Source organism: Leucoraja erinacea, unplaced genomic scaffold (genome assembly GCF_028641065.1).
Source record: "Leucoraja erinacea ecotype New England unplaced genomic scaffold, Leri_hhj_1 Leri_211S, whole genome shotgun sequence".
Classification (NCBI taxonomy): domain Eukaryota; kingdom Metazoa; phylum Chordata; class Chondrichthyes; order Rajiformes; family Rajidae; genus Leucoraja; species Leucoraja erinaceus.
Window position 1 is genome coordinate 11,948 of NW_026576112.1, and position 26,837 is coordinate 38,784.

The window sequence follows — 26,837 nt, forward strand, 5'->3', positions numbered from 1 at the left end:
GGTTTTGGAGTTATGTGGGCAGGTGTTGTCAGCGCACCATGCTGCTAGGGCGGACCTCCGCCCTGTAGGCCAGCCATCTAAGGTTGCTGATGGGCCAGAGCGTTGTAATCATCTGCGCACTGGTGATGGTGTTAGTACCATGTACAGGTGGGGCAGTCATAGTGTGTGCTGGGAGTAGAGGCGGGGTCAATCTAACAGGCTGGGAACGCACGGCGCATGCGTGCTGATTAAGAGTGTGCTTGTTTATGCTAACAGACTGTGGTCGTGTTGGTTAGAGTATCCGTTGCAGAGCGGGGTCGATGCCCACTGTTGACAGTGAGTTTGGTGATCAGTTTGAGGGGCGGGGTCAATGGGCAGGGCGCCTGCGCACTGCGTGCTGATTGGTCGGCTGTTTATGCGAGGGGCGGGGTCCATTCTAAGAGGCGGGGCTAGAGCGGCGCCTGCGCACTGGTGGCATTGGATGGGGTTTATGCGAGTGGCGGGATCGATCTATGAGGCGGGGCCAAAACGGCGCATGCGTGTTGGTGACAGTGGGCGGTGTTTATGTGAGGGGCGGAGTCGATCTAAGAGGCCGGGCCAGCTCGGCGCATGCGTGCTGATTGCAGTGGGCGGGGTTTATGCGGGGGCGGGGCCGTTCTGAGAGGCGGGGCCAGAGCGGCGCCTGCGCATTGGTGCGCAGGGTGACGGTTGGTGGCCATGTCGTCCCGCAGGTCGAGGTCGGGGTCGGGGCCGGTGGAGCGGCGTCTCTATCGCGTGTCGGAGCCGCGGCAACACCCGCTCGGCTTCACACAGTACCGGGTCACCGCCACGGTGAGCGCCGGGGCCGGGCCAGGGATGGGATGGAATGGGCTCCACCCTCCACCTCTGGTCATCGTCACCCCTCCTCATCTCCCCCCTCATGCGTGTCAGCCCTCATACCATCTCCCCACCCCTCTTCCCTCTCCCCCACCCTCCTCCTCCTCTCCCTCCCCTCCCCTCCCCCACATCCCCTCCCCCTTCTCCCCCCCCCTGCGTTTTCCTTCCCATCTCTCCCCCCCCCTCCTTCCCCCCCTCCCCTCCATCCCTCCCCTCCTCCATCCCCTCCCCCATCCTTGGCCCCTCCATCTCCTCCCCCTCCTCCCTCCCCCTCCTCCCCTTTCTCCCTTCTCCTCCCTCCTCCCCCCCCCCCTCCATTTCCCCCCCCTCCGGGGGGGGGCTCTTCTCACCATTCCCCCCTTCCCGTCCCCACCCCCCCATCCATCCTCTCCCTCCCCCCTTTTCCTCTCCCCCTCCAACATCTCTCTCCCTCTCCCCCCTCCTCCCACTCCTCCCCACCATCCTCCTCTCCCCTCCCCTCCACTTACTCTCCCCCTCTCTCCCCCTTCCCCCTCCCCCTCCCTCCACCTCCCCCTCTCCTCCTCCCTCCCTCCCCCCCTCCCCCTTCTTCCTCTCTCCCCCCCCCCCCCTCTCCATCCTTTCGCCCTCAACATCTACCCCCCCTCCCTCCCACCCCCTCCAATCCCCCTCTTCCACCCCACCCCCCCTTCCCCACCCCTCCTCTTCTCCCCCTCCTCTTCCTCTTCCTCTCTCCCCTCCCCCCCCCCTTCTCAACCCCCCCCTCCCCTCCTCCCTTCCCTTTTCTTCCTTTCCTCCCCTCCCTTTTTCCTCTCCTTTCTTTTCCTTCTCCCCCTCTTCCTCCCCTCCTCCTCCCCACCCTCTTTTTCCTCTCCTCTCCCTCCCTCTCCTACCCCCCCCCTCTCCCTCCTCTCCCATCTCTTCTCCCCTCCCCTTTTTATCCTCCCCCCATCCACTTTCCTACCCTTTCCTCCTCTCCCTCCCCTCCTCCCTCCTCCAATCCCTCTTCTCCTCTCTTCCCCCCTCCTTTTCCCTCCTCCCCCCTCCCCCTCCTCTTCATTCCTCCCCCCTCTCTTCACCCCTCCCTTCCCCTCCCCCCTCCTTCCCTTTCCCCCCCCTTCTCAATCCTCCACTCCTCCTCTCCACCCCCCACCCACCCCCCTCCTTTCTCTCCCCCTCTCCCCCTTCCTTCCCCCCTCTCTCCCCCCCCTTCCCCTCCCTCCCATCCCCCCCCCTTCTCTCCTCCCCTCCCCCTCTCCCCTTTCCTCCCCTCCCCTCCCCCTCCTTTCCCCCTCCCCCCCCCTTCTCCTTCTCCCCCCCCCCCCCTCTCACCCTCCTCTTCCCCCTCATCTCCCCTCCTCCTCCTCCCCCCTCCCCTCCCCCTCCTCTCCTCTCCTCCTCTCCTTCCTCCCCCCTTTCCACCTTCCTCTCTCCTCTCCCTCCTCTCCAACCTCCTCCACCCCCTCTCCCCATCCCCCCCCCCCCCCATTTTCTTCCCCTCCTATCTTCCCCCCCCCCCTCCCCTCTCCTCCACCCCCTCTCTCCCCTTCCCCAATCTCCCTCCTCCCCCTTCCTCTTCCCCTCCTCCTCCTCCTCCCTCCCCCTCCTCTCCTCTTTTTTCCCCTCCCCTCCCCTCCTCCCCTCACATCCTCCCCCTCTCCCCTCCCCCTCCTTCTCTCCTCCCCCCCCTCCCCCCCCCTCCTTTCCCTCCTCCTCCCTCTCCTCTCTCCCCTTTCCCCACCCCCCTCCTTCCCCTCCCCCCTCCTCCTCCCCTCCTCTCTCCTTCCCCACCCCCTCCATCCTCTCCTCTCCTTCCTCCTCCTCCTCCCCTCCTCTCCCCCCCTTCCTTTCCTCCCCTCTCCCTTCTCCTCCCCCCTCCCCCCCCCCCCTCTCCTCCCCTCCCCCCCCCCCCCCCCCCTCCCCCCCCCTCCCCCCCCTCACTCCTTTTTCTTTCCTCCTCCCCCTCCCTCCCCTTTCTCCTCCCTTCCCCTTCTCCCCTCTCCCTCCCCTCCCCCTTCCTCTTCTCCCCCCTTTCCCCCTCTCCCCCTCCCCTCCTTCCCCTCCTCCTCCCTCCTCCTCTTTCCCCTCTCCCTCCTCCTCCCCCCCTCTCCTCCCTTTCCTCCTCCCCTTTTTCTCCCTCCCCCTCCCCTCTCCTCTCCTCTCCTCCTCCTCTCTCCTCCTCCCCTCCCTCCCCCCACCTATTCTCTTCTCCTCTCATCCCGTCCCCCCCCGCCCCCCCCCCTCCCTTCCCCCTCCTCCCTCCCTCCCCTCCCCCCCCACCCCCCCACCCCCCCCTTGCCCTCTCCCCCTCTCCCTATTCTCCCCCCCCCCTACCCTCCCCCTCCCCCCCTCCCTCTCCCTCCTCTTCCCCCCCTCCTCCCTCTTTCTTTCCTCCTCCCCCTCCCTCTCCTCCTCCTCCCCCCCCCTCTCCCTCCCCCTCCTCTCCCTCTCCTCCCCCCTCTCCCCCTCCTCCTCCCTCTCCCTCCTCTCTCTCTCTCCTCCCCCTCCTCTCTCTCCCCCCTCTCCCTCCCCTCCTCTCTCTCCTTCCTTCCTCCCCCCCCTTCATCCTTTCCCCCCCCCTCATTCCCCTTTCCCCGCCCTCCTCCTCTCCTCCATCCCTCTCCTTTTCCCACCCCCCTCCTCCCTCTCCTCCCCTCTCTTCTCTCCTTCCTCCCCCCCTCTCCTCCCTCTCCTCTCCCCTCCTCTCCTCCTCTCCCCCCTCTCCTCTTCCCCCTCCCCCTTCCTCTCCCCTCCCTCCTCCTCCCCCTCCTCCTCTCTCTCCTCCCCTCCTCCTTCTCCCCCCCCTCCCCTCTCCCTCCCTCCCCCCTCCCCCCTCCCTCCCCCCTCCCCCTCCCTCCTCTCCTCTCCACCTTCCCCTCCCCCTCTCCCTCTCCTCCCCCCCCTCCCCCTCCTCCCTCCTCTCCCCCCTCACCCCCCCCCTCCCTCTCCTCTCCTCTCTTCCCCCCTCTCCCCTCTCTCTCCCTCTCCCTCCCTCTCCCTCCCTCCCCTCTTCTCCCCTCCCCCTCCTCCCCCCCCCTCTCCCTCCCCCCCCTCCCCCTCTCCCTCCCCTCTCCCCCCTTCCTCCCCCCCCCCCTCCCACTCCCTCCCCTTCTCCTCACTTCCCTCGCCCCCTCTCTCTTTTCCCCTCCCCCTCTCCCCCTCTCCTCTCCTCCCTCCTTTCTCCCCTCCCCCCTCCCCCCCTCCCTCCCCTCCCCCCCTCCCTTCCCCCCTCATCTCCCCCCCCTCCTCTCTCTCCTCCCCCCCCTCCCTCCCCCCCCTTATCCCCCTCCACCTCTCCCCTCCCCCCTCCTCCCCCCTCCCCTCTCCCTCTCCCTTTCCTTCCCTCCCCCCTCCCCCCCCTCTCTCCCCCCCCCCCCCCCCCCTCTCCTCCTCCCCCTCCCTCCCCCCACTCTCCTCCCCCCCTTCCCCTCTCCCCTTCCTCCCCCCTCCCCCCTCCCCTCCTCCCCTCCTCCCCCCCCCCCTCCCCTCCCCTTCCCCCCCTCTCCACCCCCCCCCCCCCCCCCTCCCTTCTCCCCCCTTCCCCCCCTCTTCCCCTCCCCCCCCCCCCTCCCTCCCCCTCCCCCCCTCCCTCCTTCCCTCTCCATCCTCCTCTCTCCACTCCTCCCCCCTCCCCCCTCCTCCCTTCTCCTCTCTCCTTCTCTCCCTCTCCCCTCCATTCCCCCCCCCCTTCCTCCCCCTCCTCCCCTCCCCTCCCCCCTCTCCCCTCCCCCCCCTCAACCCTCCCTCCCTCCCTCCTCCTCCCCCTCCCCCTTTTCCTCTTTTCTCCCCCTTCCCCCTTCTCCTTCCCTCCTCCTTCCTCCCCTTCCTCCTCCCCCTCCTCCTCCCTCCTCCTCCCCCTTCCCCTCCCCTCTCTTCCTCCTTTCCCCCCTCCCCTCCCTCCCCCACCCCCTCCCCCCCCCTCCTCTCCTTCCCCTCTCTCCCTTTTCCTCTCTCCTCCTCTCCTCCCCCTCCCCCCTCCCCTCTCTTCCCCCTCTCCCCCCTCCCCCTCTCTCCTTTCCCCCTTCTCCCCCCCCCCCTCCCATCCCTCCATCCTCCCTTTTCAACCCATCTCCTCCCCCCTCCCCCCCTCCCCTCTCCCCATTCCCTACCCCCCCCCCCCTTCTCCCCCTCCCCCCCCCCCCTCTCCCCCCCTTCCCCCCTCCTTCCTCCCCTCTCTCCCCCCCTCCCCCCCCTCCCCCTCTCCCCCCCCCCCTCCTCTCCCTCTCCCTCCCCCCCCCCCTTAACTCCTCCTTCCTCATCCTCCTCCCCCTCCTCCCCTCCCCCTTTCCCTCTCCCCTCCCCCCCCCTCTCTCTCCCCTCCCCCCTCCCCTCCTCTCCCCCTCCCTCCCTCCCTCTCCCCCCCCCCTCCCCCCTCTTCTCCTCTCCTCTCCCCCCTCTCCCCTCCCCCCCTCCCTCCTCTCCCCTCCTTCCCCCCCCCTCCTCCACCTCCACCCCCCCTCCTCTTCTCTCCCCCCCCTCCCCCTCTTTTCCATTCTTCCCCCCATCCCTCCCCTCCCCCTTCCCCCCCCTCCCTCCCCTCTCCCCCCCCCCCCTCTCCCTCCCTCCTCCCCTCCCCCCTCCCCCCTTCTCCCTCTTCCCCCTCCCCCTCCCCCTCCTCTCCCCCCCCTCTCCTCCTCCCTCCCCCTCCTCCTCCTCCCCCCTCCCCTCCCCCTCCCCTCCCCCTCCCCTCCCCCCTTTTCTCCCCCCCTCCTCCCCCCTCCTCCCCTCCCCCCCCCACATCCCTCTCCCCCCCCTCCCCCTCTCCCCCTCCCCCCCCATCCCCCCCCCCCTTCCCCCCCTCTTCTCCCTCCCCCTCCATTCTCCCTTCTCCCCTCTCTTCCCTCTCCCTCCCTTTCCCCAATTCCCCCCTCCCTCCCCTCTTCCCCCCCTCCCCCCTCCCCCTCCATTTCCTCTCCCCCCCTCCCTCCCTCTTCCTCCCCCCCCCTTTCCCTTCCACATCTCCCCCCCCCCTCCCTCCTCCCTTTTTCCTCTCCTCCTCCCTCCCTCCCCCTTCCTTCCTTCCCCTCTTCCCCCCCCCCCCCCTCCCCCCTCCTCCCCCCCCACCACCCTCTCCCCCCCCCCCTCTCCCCCGCTCCCCCCCTCCCCCCCCCGCTCCCCCCCCTCCACCTCCCCCCCCCCCTCTCCCCCCTCCCCATCTCCCCCCTCCCTCTCCCCCCTCCTCCCCCCCTCCTCTCCCCCCCCCCCTCCCTCCCCCCAACCCCCCCCCCCCTCCCTTCCTCACTCCCCTCCCACTCCCCTCCTTTCCTCACCCCTTCTCCCCCTCCTCTTCCCTCCTCTCCTCTCTTTTCTCCCTCCCTCCTTTTCCCCCCTCCTCATCTCCCCCTCCCTTCCTCCCCTCCTCTTCCCCCCCCCTCCTCCCCTCTCCCTCTTTTCTTCCTCTCCCCCACCTCCCCCCCCCCTCCCTCTCCCCCTTCCTCCCTCATCCCTCCCCTCCCCCCTCCCCCCCTCACCCCTCCCTCCCCCCCCTTCTCCTTCCCCTCCTTACTCTCCCCTCCCCTCTCCCCCCTTCCCCTCCCTCCTCCTCCTCCTCCCTCTTTCCCCTCCCCCTCCTCCCCCCCCCCCCTTCCCCCCCCCTCCCCCCTCCTTCCCCTCCCTTCCCCCCCCTTCTCCCCCCCCCCCTCTCCCCTCCCCTTCTCCCCCCCCCCCTCTCCTCCCCCCCTCCCCCCCTCTCTCTCCCCTCCCATCCCCCTCCTCATTCTCTCCCCTCTCATCCTCCCCTTAACTCCCCCCCCTTCCCCCTCCCCCTCCCCTCCCTCCTCCCCCCCCCCCTCCTCACCCCTCACTCCCTCTCCTCTCCCCCCTCCCCCTTCCCCCCTCCTCCCTCCCCCCCCTCCTCCTCCCTCCCCCCCCCTCCTCCCCTTCCCCCCCCCCCTCCCTTCCCCCTCCCCATCTCCCCCCTCCCATTCCGACCCTCACTCTCCCCCCCCCCTCCCTCCCCCCCTCCTTTTTCCCCCCCCCCAATTCCTCCCCCCCCCCCCCCTTCCTCCCCCCCCCCTCCCCTTCCCCCCCCCCCCCCCCCCTCCCCCCTCCCTCCCCCCCCCCCCCCCCCCCCCCCCCCCCCCCCCCCCCCCCCCCCCCCTCCCTCCCCCCCCCCCCCTCCCCCCCCCCCCCCCTCCCTCTCCTCCCTTCCTCTCCCTCCCCCTCCCCTCTCCCACACTCCCCTCCTCCCTCCCCCCCTCCCCCTCCTCCCCTCCCCCCCCCTCTCCCCTCCCCCCCTCCCCCCCCTCACTCTCCCCTCCCCCCTCCCTTTTCCCCCCCTCTCCCCCCCTCCTCACTCTTTCCCTCTCCTTCTCCCCCCTCTCCTCTCTCCCCCTCCCCCTCCTCCCCCTTCCCCCCCCCTCCCCCCTCCCTCACTCCCCCCCCTTTTCCCTTCCCCCCTCTCCTCCTCCCTTCCTCCCCCCCCTCACTCTCTCCCCCCTCCTCACCTCCTCCCCCCTCCCCTCCCCCCTCCTTCTTCCCCACCCCCCCCCCCCTCTCTCCCCCCCCCTCCCTTCCTCACTCCCCCCCTCCCCCTCCCCTCCCTCTCTCCTCCCTCATGCCTGGCACCCTCCCATCTCCAACCCCCCCCCTCATCCTCCCCCCACCCTCACTCCCCCCTCCTCTCCCTCTTCCCCCCTCTCCCCCCCTCCTCCCCTCCCCCCTCACTCACCCCCCTCCTCATCTCCCCCCTCACTCCCACCCCCCCTCCTCATCTCCCCCTCCTCATGCCATGCGTGGCACCCTCAACCCCCCCCTCAAACCCTCCCTCCCATACCACCCTCACCCTCCCTTCACCCCTCCCCCCTCCTCCCCTCCCCCCCTCCCCCCGTGGCATGGCAGCCTCAACATCTCCCACCCCCCTCCCTTCCTCACACCTCCCTCACCCCCACCCCCCTCCTCATCTCCCCCCTCATGCCATGCATGGCACCCTCGACATCTCCCCCCCCCACCCTCCTCCCTCCCCTCCTCCCCCATCCCCCTCCTCACCCTCACCCCCCACATGTGTGGCACCCTCAACATCTCCCACCCCCCTCCCCTCCTCACACCTCCTCACCTCACCCTCACCCCTCCCCATACCCCCCCCTAACTCCCCATTCCCCCCTCTATCCCCCACTCACTACCTTTCACTTCCTCTCCTCCTCCCCTCTCACTGTCGCCATTACTGACTCACCCCCTTCACTCCCCACCCTCGCCTCTCTCCCTCCACTACCAGTCTATCCCACCCCCCCCCCCCTGTTGCGTGTGTGTGTGTGGAATTTCCACGTTCTCCCTGTGACAGCTTGAGCTTCAAGTCCCAAAAATGTGGGTTTGTGGGTTAATCGTCCCTCTGTAAAATTGCCCCCTAGTGTGCAGGGAGTGGATGAGAAACTGTGATAACATAGAACCAGTGTGAAGGGGTGATCGCTGGCCTGTTTCCCTGCTGTATCTAAATGAAATAGACATAGGATAGACAACATACAAAAACACTTTGTACATAAATCACACACAATTCTAGAAGAAAGACTGCAAATTATGAGAGATTAATGCTGTGACACACGTAGTAGTTAAACAAGTCCGTGGTAGTACAAGAGGTGGGCTGTAATGCAGGAGGCCCAGGACAGAGAGGTCAGTGTGGGAAAGGGGAGTTTGGCAACCGGGAGATCGCGTAGGTCAGGGCAGACAGCGTAAGTGTTCAGTGAAATAATCGCCCGGTCTGCACTTGATCTCGCCAATATTTAGGAGCCCACACAGAGAAGCCAACTTATTGTAATGAAGTAACACCAACACTAAGTAATGTGTACCTAGATACAGTGGAACTGCATGCTATCAGGGCAGCATGGTGGCGCTGCGGTAGAGTTGCTGCCTTAAGGGCTTGTCCATCCGTCATTTGCGAGCCATTTACGCGACCTGGTAGCGTGTGGGTCGCGTGGGACGGGCGCATGGAGTGGTGTGAAGGAGGGTGGAGTTGTACACGGTACCGCGCAGCGCTCCAGGATTTCGTTCTGCATGAAATCTTCGCGTGCCACCGGCCTGTCGCGTAAACGACGGCCAAGTGGGACACCCTGGCGCGGCGCGGCACGACGTCTCGCCTCCAACAGCAGCAGAAGCAGGCAAGCGTTCGCTGAGCTCGACCTGGGGCTCACGGCCGTTGAGGATCCGGATCCGGATCCGCCCCCCACTCCCACTCCCAGAGCGGGGCCAAGACGATTGGAGGTAGATACAAAATGTTGGAGTAACTTAGCGGGACTGGCAGCATCTCTGGAGAGAAACAATGGGTGACGTTTCGGGTCGAGACCCTTCTTCAGAGTGAAGAAGAATCTTGACCCGAAACATCATCCATTCCTTCTCTCCAGAGATGCTGCCGGTCCCACTGAGTTACTCCTGCATTTTGTGTCTTATCTTCAAATGACGTCACACGCTCCAGACAGCTGTGCGGATGCATGATGACGCGAGTAACCGTCGCGGGTCATTCACTACCGGCCTGTCGCGTAAATGACGGACAAGTGGGACAGGCACTTTACAGTGCCAGGGACCCGGGCTCAATCCTGACTACTGGTGCTGTCTGTACAGAATTTGTACATTCTCCTCATGACTTGCGTGGGCTTTCTCCGAGATCTTTGGTTTCCACCTACACTCCAAAGACGTGCAGGTTTGTAGGTTAATTAGCTTTGGTATGAATGTTAAAAAATTGTCCCTAGTGTGTGTAGGGTGGTGTTAATGAGCAGGGATCACTGGTCAGTGCGGACTCAGTGGGCCAAAGGACATGTTTCCGCGCTGTATCTCTAAACTAAACTAAAGGTCAAATGATGTATAAGTACATCAGGTAATGCAAAAGAGAAAATAAACAGAGTGCAGAATATAATGTCCCAGCTGCAGAGAAAGTGCAGATTAAAAAAGAGCAAGGGGGTAGATTGGAAGATCGGAATTTTATCCCTAGTAAATGCGAGGTCTGTTCAGTCATCTGCACATTGGTGTCATTTGTTTTTGTTTCAATCCCAGATCATTTCAAAGAAGACAGCAGATGTCAAAGAGGTAACAAAGATAAACCGTGCTGCCAAAATGTCTTCAACCTGAACCGCTGCCTGGATTAGAGGGTTTCAGCTACAGGGAGAGAGGTTGGATAAACTTGGATTGTTTTCCGTGGAACGTTGGAGGTTGCAGGGAGACTTGATAGAAGCATTGAGGCAGACTTTATCTCTGCCTCAGAGGGCGGTGGAAGCGGGTTCTCTGGATGCTTTCACGAGAGAGCTAGATAGGGTTCTTAAAGATAGCGGAGTCAGGGGATATGGGGAGAATGCAGGAACGGGGTACTGATTGGGGATGCTCAGCCATGATCACATTGAATGGTGTTGCTGGCTCGAAGGGCCGAATGGCCTATTACTGCACCTGTTGTCTATTGACATATTAATTTATGAGAGGTGTAGATATGGTAGATGGTCAGAAGCTATTTCCCAAGATGGAAATCGAAGATTAGACACAAAAAGCTGGAGTAACTCAGCGGGACAGGCAGCATCTCTGGAGAGAATGAATGGGTGACATTTTGGGTCGAGACCCTTCTTAGGATCCCATGTGGAAATATGACCTTTAGAGATACAGCGTGGAAACAGGCCCTTTGTCCCACGAAGTCCATGCAGACCAGCGATCACCCCGTACTCTAGCTCTATCCTACACGAGGGAACATTTACAGAATCCAATTAACCTATAAACCTATAGGTCTGGGAGGAAATCAGAGCACCCGGTGAAAACCCACGCAGGTCACGGGGAGAACGTACAACCCTGTACAGACAGCACCCGTTGTCAGGATAGAACCTGTGTCTCTTAAACTGCACTATCGTATCAGCCTAAGAATGGAGACGAGGAGGAATTTCTTTAGCCAGAGGCCTATGAACCTATGGAATTCATTGCCACAGAGGCCAAGTCAATGGATATCTAAAACATGGAGATGAATAGGTTCTTGATGAGTATGGGCAGCAAAGGTTACGGGGAGAAGGCAGGGGAATGGGGTTGAGAGGGAACGATAGATCAGCCATGGTTGAATAGCGGAGTAGTACGATGGAGGAATGGCCTAATTCTGCTCCTACATCTTATTCTGGCTCCTTCTGCAGTCATGGTTTCTTCGCCTTGCAGGTGACGGTGTACAAACGCTACAGCGACTTCAAAAAGCTTCACGGAGAGCTCTCCTACATCCACAGGAACCTGTTCAGGAAACTGGAAGAGTTCCCGGCCTTCCCAAAGGCTCAAGTGTTTGGTAAGTTATGAATGAATGAATGGATGAATGAATGAATGAATGAATGAATGATGAATGCATGCATAAATGAATGAATGCATGAATGAATGCATGAATGAATGAATGAAGACAAGGGCGGCACGGTGGTGCAGCGCTAGAGTCGTTGCCTTTCAGCGCCAGAGACCCGGGTTCGATCCCGACTACGGGTGTGTATGTTTGTACGTTCCTATTAAATCGTTCTGAGGGGTAACATTTTCACACAAAGGGTGGTGGGTGTATGGAACGAGCTGCCAGAGGCGATAAATGAGACAAGGACTATCACAATGTTTAAGAAACATTTAGGTACTTGGATAGGACAGGATTAGAGGGATATTAGATTAGATTAGATTCAACTTTATTGTCATTGCACAAATACGAGTACAGGTTCAACAAAATGCAGTTTAGCATCTAATCAGAGTGCAAAGTAGTAATATACTGGTTAAAACAATATGTACAATGTTGATCTAGTACATAGGCAAATAAATATATACAGATAAAAGGGTATAAAGAATAGCTAGCGTCGGGCCTGTGAGTTCAGCAGTGTGATGGTATTTTGGAAGAAGCTGTTCCTCAGCCTGCTGGTGCGAGACCTGAGGCTCCTGTACCACCTCCCTGATGGGAGGAGGGCAAATAGCCCATGGTTGGGGTAATGATTCTCCCGGCCCGTCTCAGACACCGTGTGCGGTGAAGGGCAGCCATGTCAGGGAGCGGGGCACCCATGATGTGATGAGCGGTTTTCACCACCCGTTGCAGTGCCTTCCTGTCAGCTGTGGTGCAGCTGCTGTACCATACCGTGAAGCATGTGGTCAGGATGCTTTCGATAGTACAGCGGTAGGATCTGGGGAGACAGGTGAACTTTCTTAAGCTTTCTTAAGCCTCCTCAGAAAGTAGAGGCGCTGCTGCGCCTTTTTAATCTGTTTGGTGGTATTGAGGGACCAGAACAGACCCTCTGAGATATGTATCCCGAGGAATTTGTAGTTGGAGACGCGCTCCACCTCAGTCCCGTTTATATGGGCCAAAGGCGAGCATGTTGACTAGTGTAGATTGGACATGCTGGCTGGTTTGGACAGTTTGGCAGAAGGGCATGTTTCCATGCTCTAAGGCTCTGTGAATCTAAGAGAGTAGGGAGTGCTGGTGCAGGATTCCCAAAAGGCCGATTTTCAGCTTGAATCGGTTGTAATGTGCCTGTCCCACTTAGGCGATCTTTTAGGCGACTAGGCTGTTGCCGGGGTGTCGCCTGTATGGTCGTGAGTCGTCTCCTCAGTCGCCCAAAGAATCGTAGTGTCTTTCTTGCCATAGAGGGAGTGCAGAGAAGGTTCACCAGATTGATTCCTGGGATGTCAGGACTTTCATATGAAGAAAGACTGGATAGACTCGGCTTGTACTCGCTGGAATTTAGAAGATTGAGGGGGGATCTTATAGAAACTTACAAAATTCTTAAGGGGTTGGACAAGCTAGATGCAGGAAGATTGTTCCCGATGTTGGGGAAGTCCAGAACAAGGGGCCACACACAGTTTAAGGATAAGGGGGAAATCTTTTAGGACCGAGATGAGGAAAACATTTTTCACACAGAGAGTGGTGAATCTGTGGAACTCTCTGCCACAGATGGTAGTTGAGGCCACACAGTTCATTGGCTATATTTAAGAGGGAGTTAGATGTGGCCTTTGTGGCTAAAGGGATCAGGGGGTATGGAGAGAAGGCAGGTACAGGATACTGAGTTGGATGATCAGCCATGATCATATTGAATGGCGGTGCAGGCTCGAAGGGCTGAATGGCCTACTCCTGCACCTATTTTCTATGTTTCTGGTCACCGCTGGATTTCCAGCACATTGACATTTTTTTGGTGACCATTGGGTTGACGCCAATGAGCGTAGCTTGACGTAGGTGCTGTCGTAGGTTGTCGCCAGGTTAACGTAGGTTGTTGCTGGTGCTGACTTCAATGAATTCCATAAGGTACACAAAAATGCTGGAGAAACTCAGCAGGTGCAGCAGCATCTATGGAGCGAAGGAAATAGGCGACGGTTCGGGCCGAAACCCTTCTTCAGACTGATGGGTGTTGGGGGGGAGAAGGAAGGAAAAGGGGAGGAGGAGGAGCCCGAGGGCGGGCGGATGGGAGGGTGGGAGGAGACAGCTAGAGGGTTAAGGAAGGGGAGGAGACAGCAAGGGCTAGCAAAATTGGGAGAATTCAATGTTAATGCCATCCGGACGCAAGGTCCCCAGGCGGAATATGAGGTGCTGTTCCTCCAATTTCCGCTGTTGCTCACTCTGGCAATGGAGGAGATCCAGGACAGAGAGGTCGGATTGGGAATGGGAGGGGGAGTTGAAGTGCTGAGCCACCAGGAGGTCAGGTTGGTTATTGCGGACTGAGCGGAGGTGTTCGGCGAAACGATCGCCCAACCTACGCTTAGTCTCCCCGATGTAGATCAGCTGACATCTAGAGCAGCGGATGCAGTAGATGAGGTTGGAGGAGATGCAGGTGAACCTTTGTCGCACCTGGAACGACTGCTTGGGTCCTTGAATGGAGTCGAGGGGGGAGGCGAAGGGACAGGTGTTGCATTTCTTGAGGTTGCAACGGAAAGTGCCCGGGGAGGGGGTGGTACGGGAGGGAAGGGAAGAATTGCACACCCTCAATGAATTTCATTGTCGTATTCACCGGCAGTCGCCTAAAAATCGCCTAAGTGGGACCGGCCCATAAGGAAGGCAAATGCAATGTTAGCATTCATTAAGAGAGGACTAGAATATGCAGGTCCACCACCGATTTTCAAGACAGCTGGTGGTCTGCCACCTTACAAGAGCGCACTTGATATTGACTGCCACTTGTTGCTCCACAATGACCAGCGACCGGTGCGTATTGTCTGTGTTCTGTGTCAGGGCGCTTTGACGAGGCGGTCATCGAGGAGAGGCGACACTCTGCCGAGGAGATGCTGCAGTTCACCGTCAACATCCCAGCTCTGCACAACAGCCCGCAGCTCAAAGACTTCTTCAAGGTACCCGCACGCCGGGGGGGAGGAGGGGGGACAGCAGAGCGCCGCACATCCCGAAGGACCCCAACCTACAATCAGCTTCTGTCAAGTGTCCGCTACTCTGTGGGATAGCGTTAGTATGCGGGGGATCGCTGGTCGGTGCGGACTCGGTGGGCCGAAGGGCCTGTTTCAATGCTGTATCTCTAAATTAAAACAATGGGATGAATGGCCTAATTCTGTCTTATGGTTGGTGGGAACATTGAAAATAGGTGCCGGAGTAGGCCAGCCCTTCGAGCCTGCACCGTCATTCAATATGATCATGGCTGATCATCCAACTCCTGGGTCCTATCTTACCTTGCCCTAACCCTAACCTCTGTAAATACTTCCAGATAAATAAAAATGTTCCAATGCGTCACAATACTCCGGGATAGTGAATTCATAGAAACATAGAAAATAGGTGCAGGAGTAGGCCATTCGGCCCTTCGAGCCTGCACTGCCATTCGATATAATCATGGCTGATCATCCAACTCAGTATCCTGTACCTGCCTTCTCTCCATACCCCCTGATCCCTTTAGCCACAAGGGCCACACCTAACTCCCTCTTAAATATAGCCAATGACTGTGGCCTCAACTACCTTCTGTGGCAGAGAATTCCACAGATTCACCACTCTCTGTGTAAAAAATGTTTTTCTCATCTCGGTCCTAAAAGTCTTCCCTCTTATCCTTAAACTGTGACCCCTAGTTCTGGGCTTCCCCAACATCAGGAACAATCTTCCTGCATCTAGCCTGTCCAACCCCTTAGGAATTTTGTAAGTTTTGTAAGGGACTGCAGATGCTGGTTTAAACTGAAGATAGACACAAAATGTTGGAGTAACTCAGCGGGGACAGGCAGCATCTGTAGAGAGAAGGAATGGGTGACGTTTCGGGTCGAGACTCTTCTTCAGAGTTCCCCCCTCCGACATCAGTCTGAAGAAGGGTCTCGACCCAAAACGTCACCCGAAGAGGCGGAATGAAAACGAAGAGGCGGAATGAGTGACATTTCGGTTCGAGACCCATCTTCAGACTGACGTCAGTCTGCTTTGATCTGTCCTTTTCACACCTTACCCTTCCATATCTCTCGTTTCCCTCTCCCCTGACTCTCAGTCTGAAGAAGGATCTCGACCCGAAACGTCACCCATTCCTTCGCTCCAGAGATGCTGCGTTTCCCGCTGAGTCGCTCCAGCTTTTTGGTTTAAAACAGCACCTGCAGTCCCTTCCCGCCACCATGAGACAGAATAAGGCCACTCATCCATCGAGTCCCATTGCTTTAGTTTAGAGATACAGCGCCGAAACAGGCCCTTCGGCCCAGCGAGTCCGCACCGACCAGCAATCCCCCGCATGCTAACACTATCTCGCAGAGTAGCGGGCAATTTACAGAAGGCGAATAACCTACAAACCTGCACGTGTTTGGCATGTGGGAGCACCCGGGGGAAACCCACGCTGATTCCCCCCCTTGTCTGTGCAGAGGGTGAACGTGCTGCCCTGATTCCCCTCAACCCCCCTCTCTCTAACCCTCCCCTCCCACTACCCTCCTCTCCCTCTATTCTCTCCCTCTCCTTCTACCCCCCCCCCCCCCCCCCCCCCCTTCCCCATCCACTTTGTGCGGTTGGTGCAGAGGGTGAACGTGTCTCTCTCCCCCCCGCGCCACAGGACGGAGAGGCGTGCTGGCCGTTGGACCTCGCAGCTCCCGAGAACGTCTCCGCCCTTCCGGAGCCGCTGATCCCGCTGCCGCCCGCGCGCTGGGAGACGCCCGGATCGTGCGCCCGGACGCCAGACTCGCAGCGCCGGGACGGGGCCCCGGAGAGAGACGGACGTGAGTGCGGACGGTGGAGAGGACGCCCAGGCCGAGACCGTGACCCCCAGCCCAACCTGTCGGGGTAAGACGCGCCCACCCTCCACAAGCCGGGGAGTGAGGCAGTGGGGGCTGGACCCCCGGGGGACTGAGGTCGTGGGAGAAAGACTGAGGTCGGGCAGGCTAGGACCTCATTCCCATCCTGCCCTCAGAATAAAGAAATTCCTCCTCATCTCCTTCCAGAAGAAACGTCCTTTAATTCTGAGGCTGTGACCTCTGGTCCTAGACTCTCCCACTAGTGGAAACATCCTCTCCACATTCACTCTATCCAGGACTTTCACTATTCTGTTCGTTTCAATGAGGTTCCCCCTCTTCATCCTTCTAAACTCCAGCGCGGTCAAACGCTCATCGTACATTAACATACTCGTGCATCGGTGTGGACGGGTTTGGTCAAAGGGTCTTCAACCCAAACCCATGAGGCAGTAGAGGTGCTGACTTACAACACGGACCAGGATTCAAACCCGACTTGTCTGTGACCTGCGTGGGTTTTCACCGAGATCTTTGGTCACACCCCAAAGACGTGCAGCTTTGCAGGTTTGGTATACGTGTCAAAATTGCCCTGAGTGTATGACAGTGTTAGTGTGCGTGGATCGCTGGTCTGTCCGGACTCTGGTCCAGAGCTGGCCCGATGCCAGGACCCGACACATAGGGCCTGTTTCCGCGCTGTGTCTCTAAACTAAACTAAGGTAGACACAAAATGCTTGAGTAAACTTAGCCGGTGAGGCAGCATCTATGGAGGGAAGGAATGGGTGACTTTTTGGGTCGAGACCCTTCTTCAGACTGATGTCGGAGGGGGGAACTCTGAAGAAGAGTCTCGATCCGAAACGTCACCCATTCCTTCTCTCTACAGATGCTGCCTGTCCCACTGAGTTACTCCAGCATTTTGTGTCTACCTTCAATTTTATCCAGCATCTGCAGTTCTTCCTCACACATAGACTACACAAATATCCTGTTTTTGGTGCTGTGAACTGGGGGGGGGGGGGGGGCTCCCAAAGACACCTAAAAGTGACATAGCTTTAAGGTGAGGAGAGTAAGATTTAATCTGAGGGGCGAGCCCAGCCCGCGTGTGGAGTCTCCGCTCCCCGGCAACATCCCCTTCCCCTTGCTTTCCCACTCAGGATCGCACGTCCATTCCATCGCAGATGAGGCGCTGCCCGATCGGGGAGATACGGCAGCGGAGGGGGGAGCACCTTCGCCCGTGGACCTGGGCGGCGACACAGAGGAGGACGAGAGGGGGCCCGAGGTCGGTTCCGCCCTGCCCGACAGCGAGCTGGCGCTGTTCGACCCGTGCGCCAAGGAGGGTAGGTCCGTGGGCCCATCTCGGGAGGACATTGAACCTGTTCATTAAACCTCCTCCCAACTCCCAGGGTAGGCAAGGTGGTTGCAGTGGTAGAGTTGCTACCTTACATTGCTTACAGCGCCAGAGACCCGGGTTCAATCCCGACTACGGAGTTGTCTGTACGGAGTTTGAAGGTTCTCCCCATGACTGCGTGGGCTTTCTCCGGTTTCCTCCCACACCCCAAAGACATGCAGGGTAGTAGGTTAATTTGACTTGGTATAAATGTGTGTAGGGTGTTAGGGTCGTGTTAATGTGCGGGGATCACTGGTGTTAGGGTCGTGTTAATGTGCGGGGATCACTGGTCATCCCAGACTTGGTGGGATGAAGGGCCTGTTCCGTGCTGTATCTCTAAACTAAACTAAACTAAACACTGTTGCCAAGCCCAACTCATTCCTCTGTGTGAGAAGGAACTGCAGATGCCGTTTTACACTGAAGATAGACACAAAATGCTGGTGTAACTCAGCGGGTCAGGCAGCAACTCTGAAGAGAAGGAATGGGTGATGTTTTGGGTCTGGACCTTTGAGTCAGTGGAGATGGAAACGAGAGTTATGGAAGGGCAAGGTGTGAAAAAGACCGATCAAAGCAGACGATGCTCTGCCTGTCCCGCTGAGTTGCTCCAGCATTTTGTCTAACTCATTCCTCTCACAGTTCTGCTGAAGGGTCCTTCGTAGAGTCAGAGTCCTACAGAATTAGGCCATTCAGCCCGTCAAGTCTAATCCGCCATTCAATCATGGCTGATCTATATCTCCCTCCTAACCCCATTCTCCTGCCTTCTCCCCATTACACCTGAAACCCGTACTAATCTAGAATCTATCTATCTCTGCCTTAAAAATATCCATTAACTTGGATATGCCGTCTGTGGCGATGAATTCCACAGATTCACCAACCTCTGAGTAAAGAAATTCCACCTCATCTTCCCAAAGGAACGTTCAAGTTCAAGTGAGTTTATTGTCATGTGTCCCTGATAGGACAATGAAACTCTTGCTTTGCTTCAGCACAACAGAACATAGTAGGCATTGACTACAAAACACATGACTAAATAAACTGATAAAGTGCAAATAGCAGATAATGGGTTATTAATGTTCAGAGTTTTGTCCGAGCCAGGTTTAATAGCCTGATGGCCGTGGGGAAGTAGATATTCCTGAACCTGGTCGTTGCAGTCTTCAGGCTCCTGAAGGTAGCAGGGAGATGAGTGTGTCGTAATTTTATTCTGAGGCTGTGACCTGTAGTCCTAGACTCTCCCACTAGTGGTAACACCCTCTCCACACCCACTCTATCCAGGCCTTTCACTATTCTGTACCTTTCAATGAAGTCCCCCCTCCCCCTATCCTTCTAAACTCCAGCAACTACCGTCAAACGCTCTTGGGGCTAACGGACTCAAGGGATATGGGGGGGAAAGCAGGAACGGGGTACTGATTCTGGATGATCAGCCATGGTCATATTGAATGGCGGTGCTGGCTCGAAGGGCCGTACGGCCTACTCCTGCACCTATTTTCTATGTTTCTATGGAAACGTGGCCTATGTACTCTGATACAACGACACACTCTCTTAATGTCCATAATGCCTGCACCCAGTTGCTGATACGACCAGTGTAGATTTAGTGTGTGTGAGAAGGAACTGCAGATGCTGGTTTACACCGTAGGTAGACACAAAAAGCTGGAGTAACTCAGCGGGACAGGCAGCATCTATGGAGAGAAGGAGTTGTCTCGAACCGAAACGCTACCCCCCGTTCCTTCTCTCCAGAGATGCTGCCTATCCCGCTGAATTTCTCCAGCTACCTGTCAGCCTGCCTAATAGGCTTGTTCTATGCTCTCAGCCACTGAAATGGTCCAATAGACAATAGGTGCAGGCAGAGGCCATTCGGCCCTTCGAGCCACACCCCATTCAATGTGAGGAATCATCCCCAAATACCCCATTGCCTGACTCTCCGTATCCTCTGACTCCACTATCTTTAAGAGCCCTTTCTACCTCTCTCTTCTCTCCCTCCACCGCCCTCTGAGGCGGAGAATTCCACAGACTCACAACCTCTCTGTGAGGAAAAACTGTTTCCTTGTCTCCGTTCTAAATGGCTTACTCCTTATTCTTAAACTAAACTGTGTGTGACCCTGGTTCTGGACTCCCCCAGTAGATGCGTGGGCGATTTTTTTTTTTGTAATCTTGTCTTTCTCTTGCTTTGTGTTTCAGGGTCGGGGGCGGTGAGCGCGGGGCGGAGTAACCTGGAGGCTCTCTCGGAGGCGGAGGCGGAGGGGAGGGGGAGCCGGGACCCTGGGGACCTGGCCGGCCGCCTCCTCACCCTGAGGGTGGGGGCGGAGGAGGGCGAGACTCCCCCCGGAGACGGGGACGGCGACACGGACGGCTACCTCAGCGCCGCCGCCCAGCGGATCAAGGAGGCGCTGGGGCGGGAGAGAGCCGGGGAGTACGGGCCAGCGTTCACCTGCTACCGCAGCGGTGTGTCGACATCCTGCTGGCCGGCCTGCAAGGTGGGGGGCGGCGGCGGGGGGGGGAGGGGGAGAATGGCGGATGAGGTGGTCAATGGGGTTTGTCAGGGAGAGTCCAAGACAGTGGGGTGGATGGGAGGGGAGGGGAGGATGGCGGATGAGGTGGTCAATGGGGTTGTCAGGGGAGAGTCCAAGGCAGTGGGGTGGGGGGGGGGGGGGGTGGGTGAATGGGTGGGGGGAGGGGAGGGGAGGATGGTGGATGAGGTGGTCAATGGGGTTGTCAGGGGAGAGTCCGAGGCAGTGGGGGGGGGGGGGGAGGGGTGGGGGGAGGGGAGGGGGATGGGGATGAGGTGGTCAATGGGGTTGTCGGGAGAGTCCAAGGCAGTGGGGGGGGGAGGGGGAGGATGGTGGATGAGGTGGTCAATGGGGTCAGGGGAGAGGTAGTGGGGGGGGGGGGTGGGAGTATGGGACACTGTTTGCCTGTTACCTCGACTGTGAGGGCATGTTGCAGGGGGGGCGTAGCGTACAGCTGGCTGGTCTGCAAGCTGGGGACAGAGAGAGCGGGGGGGGAGGTGCAGGGTAATGATGGGGGAGGTGGGAGACGGTAGTCTGTGGGGGAGGATCTGGTTAAGGGGGAGGGGGATCTAAGCAGAGAGGGGGAGGAACAAGGAGGGTGGGGGTGGACCGAGGGGTGAGTGCATGAGGTTTTTGGGGGGGGGGGGGGGTGGGGAGGTACGGATCGATGTATGCCTGTTACCACAGCGCTGTTGATATACTTCTGGCAGGGGGGAGGGGGGGGAGAGAGGAGGGGAGCAGATTAAGGGGAGAGGGTGAGTGGGCTGGGGAGGGGGGAGGAGCAGGTTGGAAGAAGGAGGGGCATGGAATGGGGGGAGGAGGAGGGAGTCTGAGGAGGTGGGTGGGGGGGTGGGAAAGGAGGGGGGAGGGGGTGTGTGGGGGAGGTATGGGGTGCGGAGGGAAGTTGCGGGGGGGGTCAGACGCAGACCTGGAGAGGGAAACGAAGGTACGGGACTAGGAGGGGGATGGTTGGGATGGGAAGGGGGGGGAACGGTGAGGTTGGGATGGGGCGGGTCAGGTGCAGACCTGGGGACGGAGGGAGGTGGGCGAGTGCCCCCTGATTGTTGACCACTCTCTCACCCCATCAGGGGAGCCGAGTGCCGAGAGGCAAGACGCCATTAAGAAGCGCACGGCAGAGTACATGAAGCACGCCGAGGCCATCTTCGCCCTGCACCTGAAGGACACGGCGGTGGAGTCCGCACGTCCCCCCTCAGTAAGTCTTCCCCCCCCCCCCCACTACCATACCCCACAGAGGATAATTGCACGGTGGCGCAGCAGTGAGGTTGCTGCCTCACAGCGCCAGAAACCCGGCTTCGATCCTGACTACGGGTGCTGTCTGTACGGAGTTTGCACGTTCTCCCCGTGACCTGCGTGGGTTTTTTCCTTTGGGAGTTAATTGGCTTTGGTGTGAATGTAAATTGTCCCTGGTGCAGTGTTAGTGTGCGGGGATCGCTGGTTGGCATGGACTCGGTGGGCTGAAGGGCCTGTTTCCGCGCTGTATCTGTAACGTCAGGATGGAACCCGGGTCTCGGGCGCAGTGAGGTAGCGGCACTACCCGCCGCGCCACCATGCCACCCTTAACTGTGACTAAACTAAACTAATCTAACAATTGATCGGTAAAACACAGTGGCTTTCACCAAAGATCCTATAGCGAGCAAGATAGTCCACTCGACCAAAAAGACGTAGTACGGTCATAGGTCATTTTCAGCCCCATTTCCGTAACCGGCTTCCGTCTCCGCACCAAAGATCCCATAGGATTAGAGCGGAGACGGAAGCCGGTTACGGAAACATCCTCGTAAAAATAAAAGTTATTTGAGTAAAATCTCATTTTCAGAATTGTAATTTACTAACACAAACTGTTCCCCCGCAACGTTGATTACACTGCGATCGGGTCGGGTCCGGTCACTGAAATGGACGAAACAAAGGCCCATGTTCCGCTCCGTTGTGTACTACACGTCAGCCCATTGCATTTAGCAGGAGTGGTCTATCTTGCTCCGCTGTAGGATCTTTGGCTTTCACTGCTGTAAGCACCAGTGTTTTTGTGGGTTATGTCACCTGTGTCCCACGGTATGGGGAGGGGGTTGGGGGGGAGGGGTGGGTGGAACTGTGACGAGCTGCTACCCAGAGCTTGTGTTGTGTCCCTTCCAGTGACCACGGTGGGAGCTCTGACCCGATGCCAGGACCAAAGACCCTCTCCCCTCACCCACCCCCATGTGTTCCCGGGAGGGGCCGCAGCCAGGAGCTTCACCCCGACGCCATCTCCCAGCTCGTCCAAAGTCTTCCGCACTCGGACCTTCGCTGACCGACGCTCCCGCCGCGGCGACACCGTTAAACCGACCGACCGACTGGCCGGCCCCTACAACTGGGCGGCAGAACACGCTGGCACAGCGGGTAGAGTTGCTGCCTCACAGCGCCAGAGACCCCGGTTCGATCCCGACTACGCTACGGGTGCTGTCTGTACGGCGCGACCTGTGTGGGCTTTCTCCAGCAGCTCCGGTTTCCACCCACTCTCCTAAGGGTTTGTAGGTTGCTTGTCCCTCTGTAAATTGCTCCCCTTTGTGTGCAGGGGAGCGGTTGAGAAGGTGGGATAACATAGAAGTGTGTACGGGTGATGGCAGATCGGTGGGACAAAGGACCTGCTTCCATGCTGTGTCTCCAAACTAAACTAAAAACCTAATCATCTTAATTTCATAAAATAGTATCGACTCTTCTGGGCAGCATGGTGGGCCAGCTGATAGAGAACAGCGCTGGAGAATTTGATCCTGACCTCTGGTGCTGTCTGTCTGTCTCCCTCTCTGTCTGTCTGTGTGTGTGTGTGGAGTTTGCATGTTCTCCCTGTGTGACCACGTGGGTTTCCCCCGGGTGCTCCGGGTTCCTACCGCACTCCAAAAACATACAGGTTTGTAGGTTACTTGGCCCTCTGTAAATTGTCCCCCCCCCCCTTGTGTGTAGGGAGTGGATGAGAACTAGTGGGTGACCAATGGCCGCTGCGGACCGAAGGGCCTGTTTCCGTCTCTAAACTAAACTAAACATTGATCTATACACAGTGGCCTTCACTGCTATAAACACCAATGTTATGGGTTTCTGGTGTGAGTTTATGTTCATGATACGAGCAGAATTAGGCCGTTCGCCCAATCCCGTCTACTACCCAATTCAATCATGGCTGATCTATCTATCTCTCCCTCTCAACCCTATTCTCCTGCCTTCTCCCCGTAACCCCTGACACCCCTGATGCTAAACAAGAATCTGTCAACTTCTGCCTTAAGAATATCCATTCATCTGGCCTCCACCGCCGTCTGTGGCAATGCACTGCACTGCACAGATTCACTACCCACTGACTAATGAAATCCCCTCTCGTCTCCTTCTCTAAAGGTACGTCCTTGTATTCTGAGGCTGTGCCCTCCTCCGGTCCTAGACTCTCCCACAAGGAAACATCCTCTCCACAACCACTCCATCCAGGCCTTTCACTATTTGGTCGGTTTCAACGAGGTCTCCCCTCGTCCTTGTAAACCCCAGCAAGTACACGGTGCCAGTGCCGTCAAACAGATGAATCGACCCCCTAGTGTGTGGAGAGTGGAAGAGAAAGTGTGAATGGGTGATCGATACTTGATGTGGGCTGATGTGGATCTGGATGTAGTACGCTGAAAAGCTCGAGGTAGGCGCAGACAGCGGTGGGAGAGAGAGAGAGAGCGGCAAGGGAGAGAGAGCGGCTGCCGTACAGATACATAATAAATGGTCCTGAAAGAAGAAAGGAAAAGGAGGAGCAAGATGGCTGAGGGAGAGCTGAGAAGGGGAGGAGACAGCAAGGGCTACCGGAAATTGGATAAGCCAATGTTTAAGCCGCTAGGGTGCAGACTGCTCAAGCGGGATATGAGGTGCTGCTCCTCCAATTTCTGGTGGTCCTCACTCTGGCCATGGAGGAGGGCCCAGGACAGAAAGGTTGGATTCGGAATGGGAGGGGGAGTTGAAGTGCTGAGCCACCGGGAGATTAGGTTGGTTATTGCGAACCGAGCAGAGGTGTTGGGCGAAACGATCGCCAAGCCTACGCTTGGTCTCACCGATGTAGAGCAGCCGACACCTAGAGCAGCGGATGCAATAGATGAGGTTGGAGGAGACGCAGGTGAACCTCTGCTGCACCTGGAACGACTGCTTGGGTCCTTGAATGGAGTCGAGGGGGGAGGATCTCTTGCAGTTGCAAGGGAAAGTGCCCGGGGAGGGGGTGGGAAGGGTGTCAAGGGATGAAACTCAGGTGTTACTTACCTGAGTACTGTGTGTGTGTTTATACTGTGTCTGACAACGTAAGTGGGGCCATAGTGGTCTTCAGTGCAGGGTGCTTATATTATGCACAGTGGGTGGCTGGTTAACTACTGCCTATACACACAGCAAGCTGCTGGCACAGCAGGTGGGAGAGAGAGAGAGAGAGAAGCGAGAGAGAGAGAGTGGCTGCCATACAGATACATAATAAATGGTTGTGAATATACTTTTTTATTTCCCCCAAATTATCCCGCGGGCCGATTGGACCCGCATACGCGAGCTGTTAGTTTGACACCCCTGGTCTCGAGAGACAGCATGTAAACAGGGCCCTTCAGCCCACCCGAGTCCGTGCCGACCATCGATCACCAGTTCCATATTATCCCATTTTCTAATCCACTCCCCCTGCACTCCAGAGGGGAAATTACAGAAGCCAATTGACCTATATGAAAAAGCTACTTTTCTTAACTACTAAACCAGGTTCGCTTCTTAATAAACAGACACCACACAAACTGTTTGGTAGACCAGTTCAAAACTTTACTTAACATCGGCCGATGGAAGGGAGCGAGAATTCCAGCTAAGTGACCAATGTAGACACTCGACTGTCCTCGGTCCCCTTCTCTGAACAACAGAATTACATTGCCTTAAATAGGGTTTTTTTTTGTCCCCTTAGCACATTCCACAGACATTAGTCATGGTCAGAGGTACAGGAAAAGGTTTCCACAGAATGCATCACATCAAAGGCATTTTGTTTACATGGTACAAGATATACTAAAAACATTGGCCATTTGCTTTAGGTCATTTTATCTCCAAAGAGATCACCCTAGCTTTTTCGCTGCTTCCTCTCTGTCACTTGGTCCCTCATAAACATTGGCCATTTGGTTTATGGCATCTTATCATCAAAGAGATCTCTCTAGCTTCTCCTCTCTGCTTGTCACTTGGGAGACAAAGTTATGGGATTTATTATCTCACACCCCGCAACCTGAGGCAAACCTAATTTGAGACTAAATATAAGATGTAAGCTAGCCCAGAAGCCAATTTAATATCTTCTTATATTTTTAACTAAAATACGGCTTCATCATATACACCCGCACGTCTTTGGAGTGTGGGAGGGAACCGGAGCGCCCGGAGAAAACCCGCGCAGTCACAGGGAGAACGTGCAAACTCCGTACAGACAGAACCCGAACATCTCTCCGCCCCGTCTCCCTCCCGCCACCCCCCACCCATCTCCCTGGACCCCACCCATCTCACTGGGTGGGAGGAAGGGAGGAGATGGTGGGGGAAACTCCCCCCCCCCCCCCCCCCCATCTCCCTCCCTGCCCTCATTCCATCTTGACCCCCCCCCTTCTCTCCCACCCCCCCTGCATTCCCCCTCTCCCCCCACCCTCACCCTTTCCGCACCACCCTCTCTCACTCGAGCCTTAATGTTTAAACCACTCACCGCGCTGATATATTTAATACTCTTGTACACTGACTCAGTAAAGTGATGGCAAACAGTCGGGAGTGTCGGCTCTGTTCTATTTATTAACCCACTCCTGGAAGTAGCTGTGCCTACACACCACTCGGCCCATCGAGGTGATGCTGGTACACAACAGCGCTCGCGAGTTTGCCCTGGCTGATTCCCCCCCATTCTACCCCTTACAGCGGCCGAATAATCAACTGACCCCCCCCCACCCACTCCACATGTTGTGTGGGGGGAGAGAAACCCACACGGTCGCGGGGAGACTGTATAGAGGCGGCGGCGTAAGTAGATAAGACATTCCTGTAGCCAGAGGGTGGTGAATCTGTGGAATTCATTGCCACCGACGGCAGTCGGAGGCCAAGTCCATGGGGATTTTTAAAGCAGGGATTGGCAGGTTCTCGATTAGTAAGAGCGTCAAAGGTTACGGGGAGAAGGCAAGAGAACGGGTGGAGAGGATGTTTCCGCTCGTGGGAGAGACCAGGACCCGAGGGCACAGCCTCGGAATGAAAGGACGTGCCTTTAGAAAGACGAGGAGGAATTTCTTTAGTCAGAGGGTGGTGAATCTATGGGATTCTTTGCCACAGACGGCGGTGGAGGCCAAGTCAGTGAATATTTTTAAGGCAGAGATAGACAGATTCTTGATTAGTGCGGGTGTCAGTGGTTATGGGGAGAAGGCAGGAGAATGGGGTTAGGATGGAGAGATAGATCAGCCATGATTGAATGGCGGAGCAGACTCGATGGGCCGAATGGCCTAATTCTGCTTCTTTGTCCTATGGTCAGAGGCTAGGGGGCAGGAATGTTCCACAACTATGTAAAATGTTCTTTAAAGTGGCGGCGCTGATGATCAAGAGGCCTTTCGGTACACTGGCTTTCATCAGTCAGCAGTGGTGGACTGGCCAGGGGGTCAGCTTGCCCGATGGCAAGTGGGCCCCTGATGAAGTGATAGCAAGTGGTGGCAAGTGGGCCCCTGTTAAATGATAGCATTGTAGTTGTGGGTGGGCCCCCTTTGTCTCCTGGCAACCAATATTTTTAGACCCAGTCCGCCACTGAGTCAAGGGTGTTTAGTATAGGAAGGTTTGTAGGGGGGGGGGGGGGGGTCATGTTCGTAGTACATGACGTAATTATATTGGGAGTTACACAAAAATGCTGGAGAAACTCAGCGGGTGCAGCGGCATCTATGGAGCGAAGGAGATAGGCAACGTTTCGTCCCGAAACGTTGCCTATCTCCTTCGCTCCATAGATGCTGCTGCACCCGCTGAGTTTCTCCATCATTTTTGTGTACCTTCGATTTTCCAGCATCTGCAGTTCCTTCTTAAACAAGCTGCCAGGAGGTAGTTGA

At 57.9% G+C, this 26,837-nt stretch overlaps 1 protein-coding gene across 1 annotated transcript; it reads left to right on the forward strand.

The window, feature by feature from the left end:
* Nucleotides 1–671: 671 nt before the first annotated feature.
* Nucleotides 672–25,321, forward strand: snx15 (sorting nexin 15). The gene is given in 11 exon segments (XM_055666201.1): nucleotides 672–810; nucleotides 9,814–9,846; nucleotides 10,942–11,062; nucleotides 13,952–14,067; nucleotides 15,732–15,881; nucleotides 15,883–15,958; nucleotides 17,052–17,234; nucleotides 19,457–19,722; nucleotides 19,725–19,752; nucleotides 20,874–20,998; nucleotides 21,934–25,321. Coding segments are annotated over 11 exon segments (1,215 nt in total). The 5' UTR covers nucleotides 672–696; the 3' UTR covers nucleotides 21,937–25,321.
* Nucleotides 25,322–26,837: the final 1,516 nt, after the last annotated feature.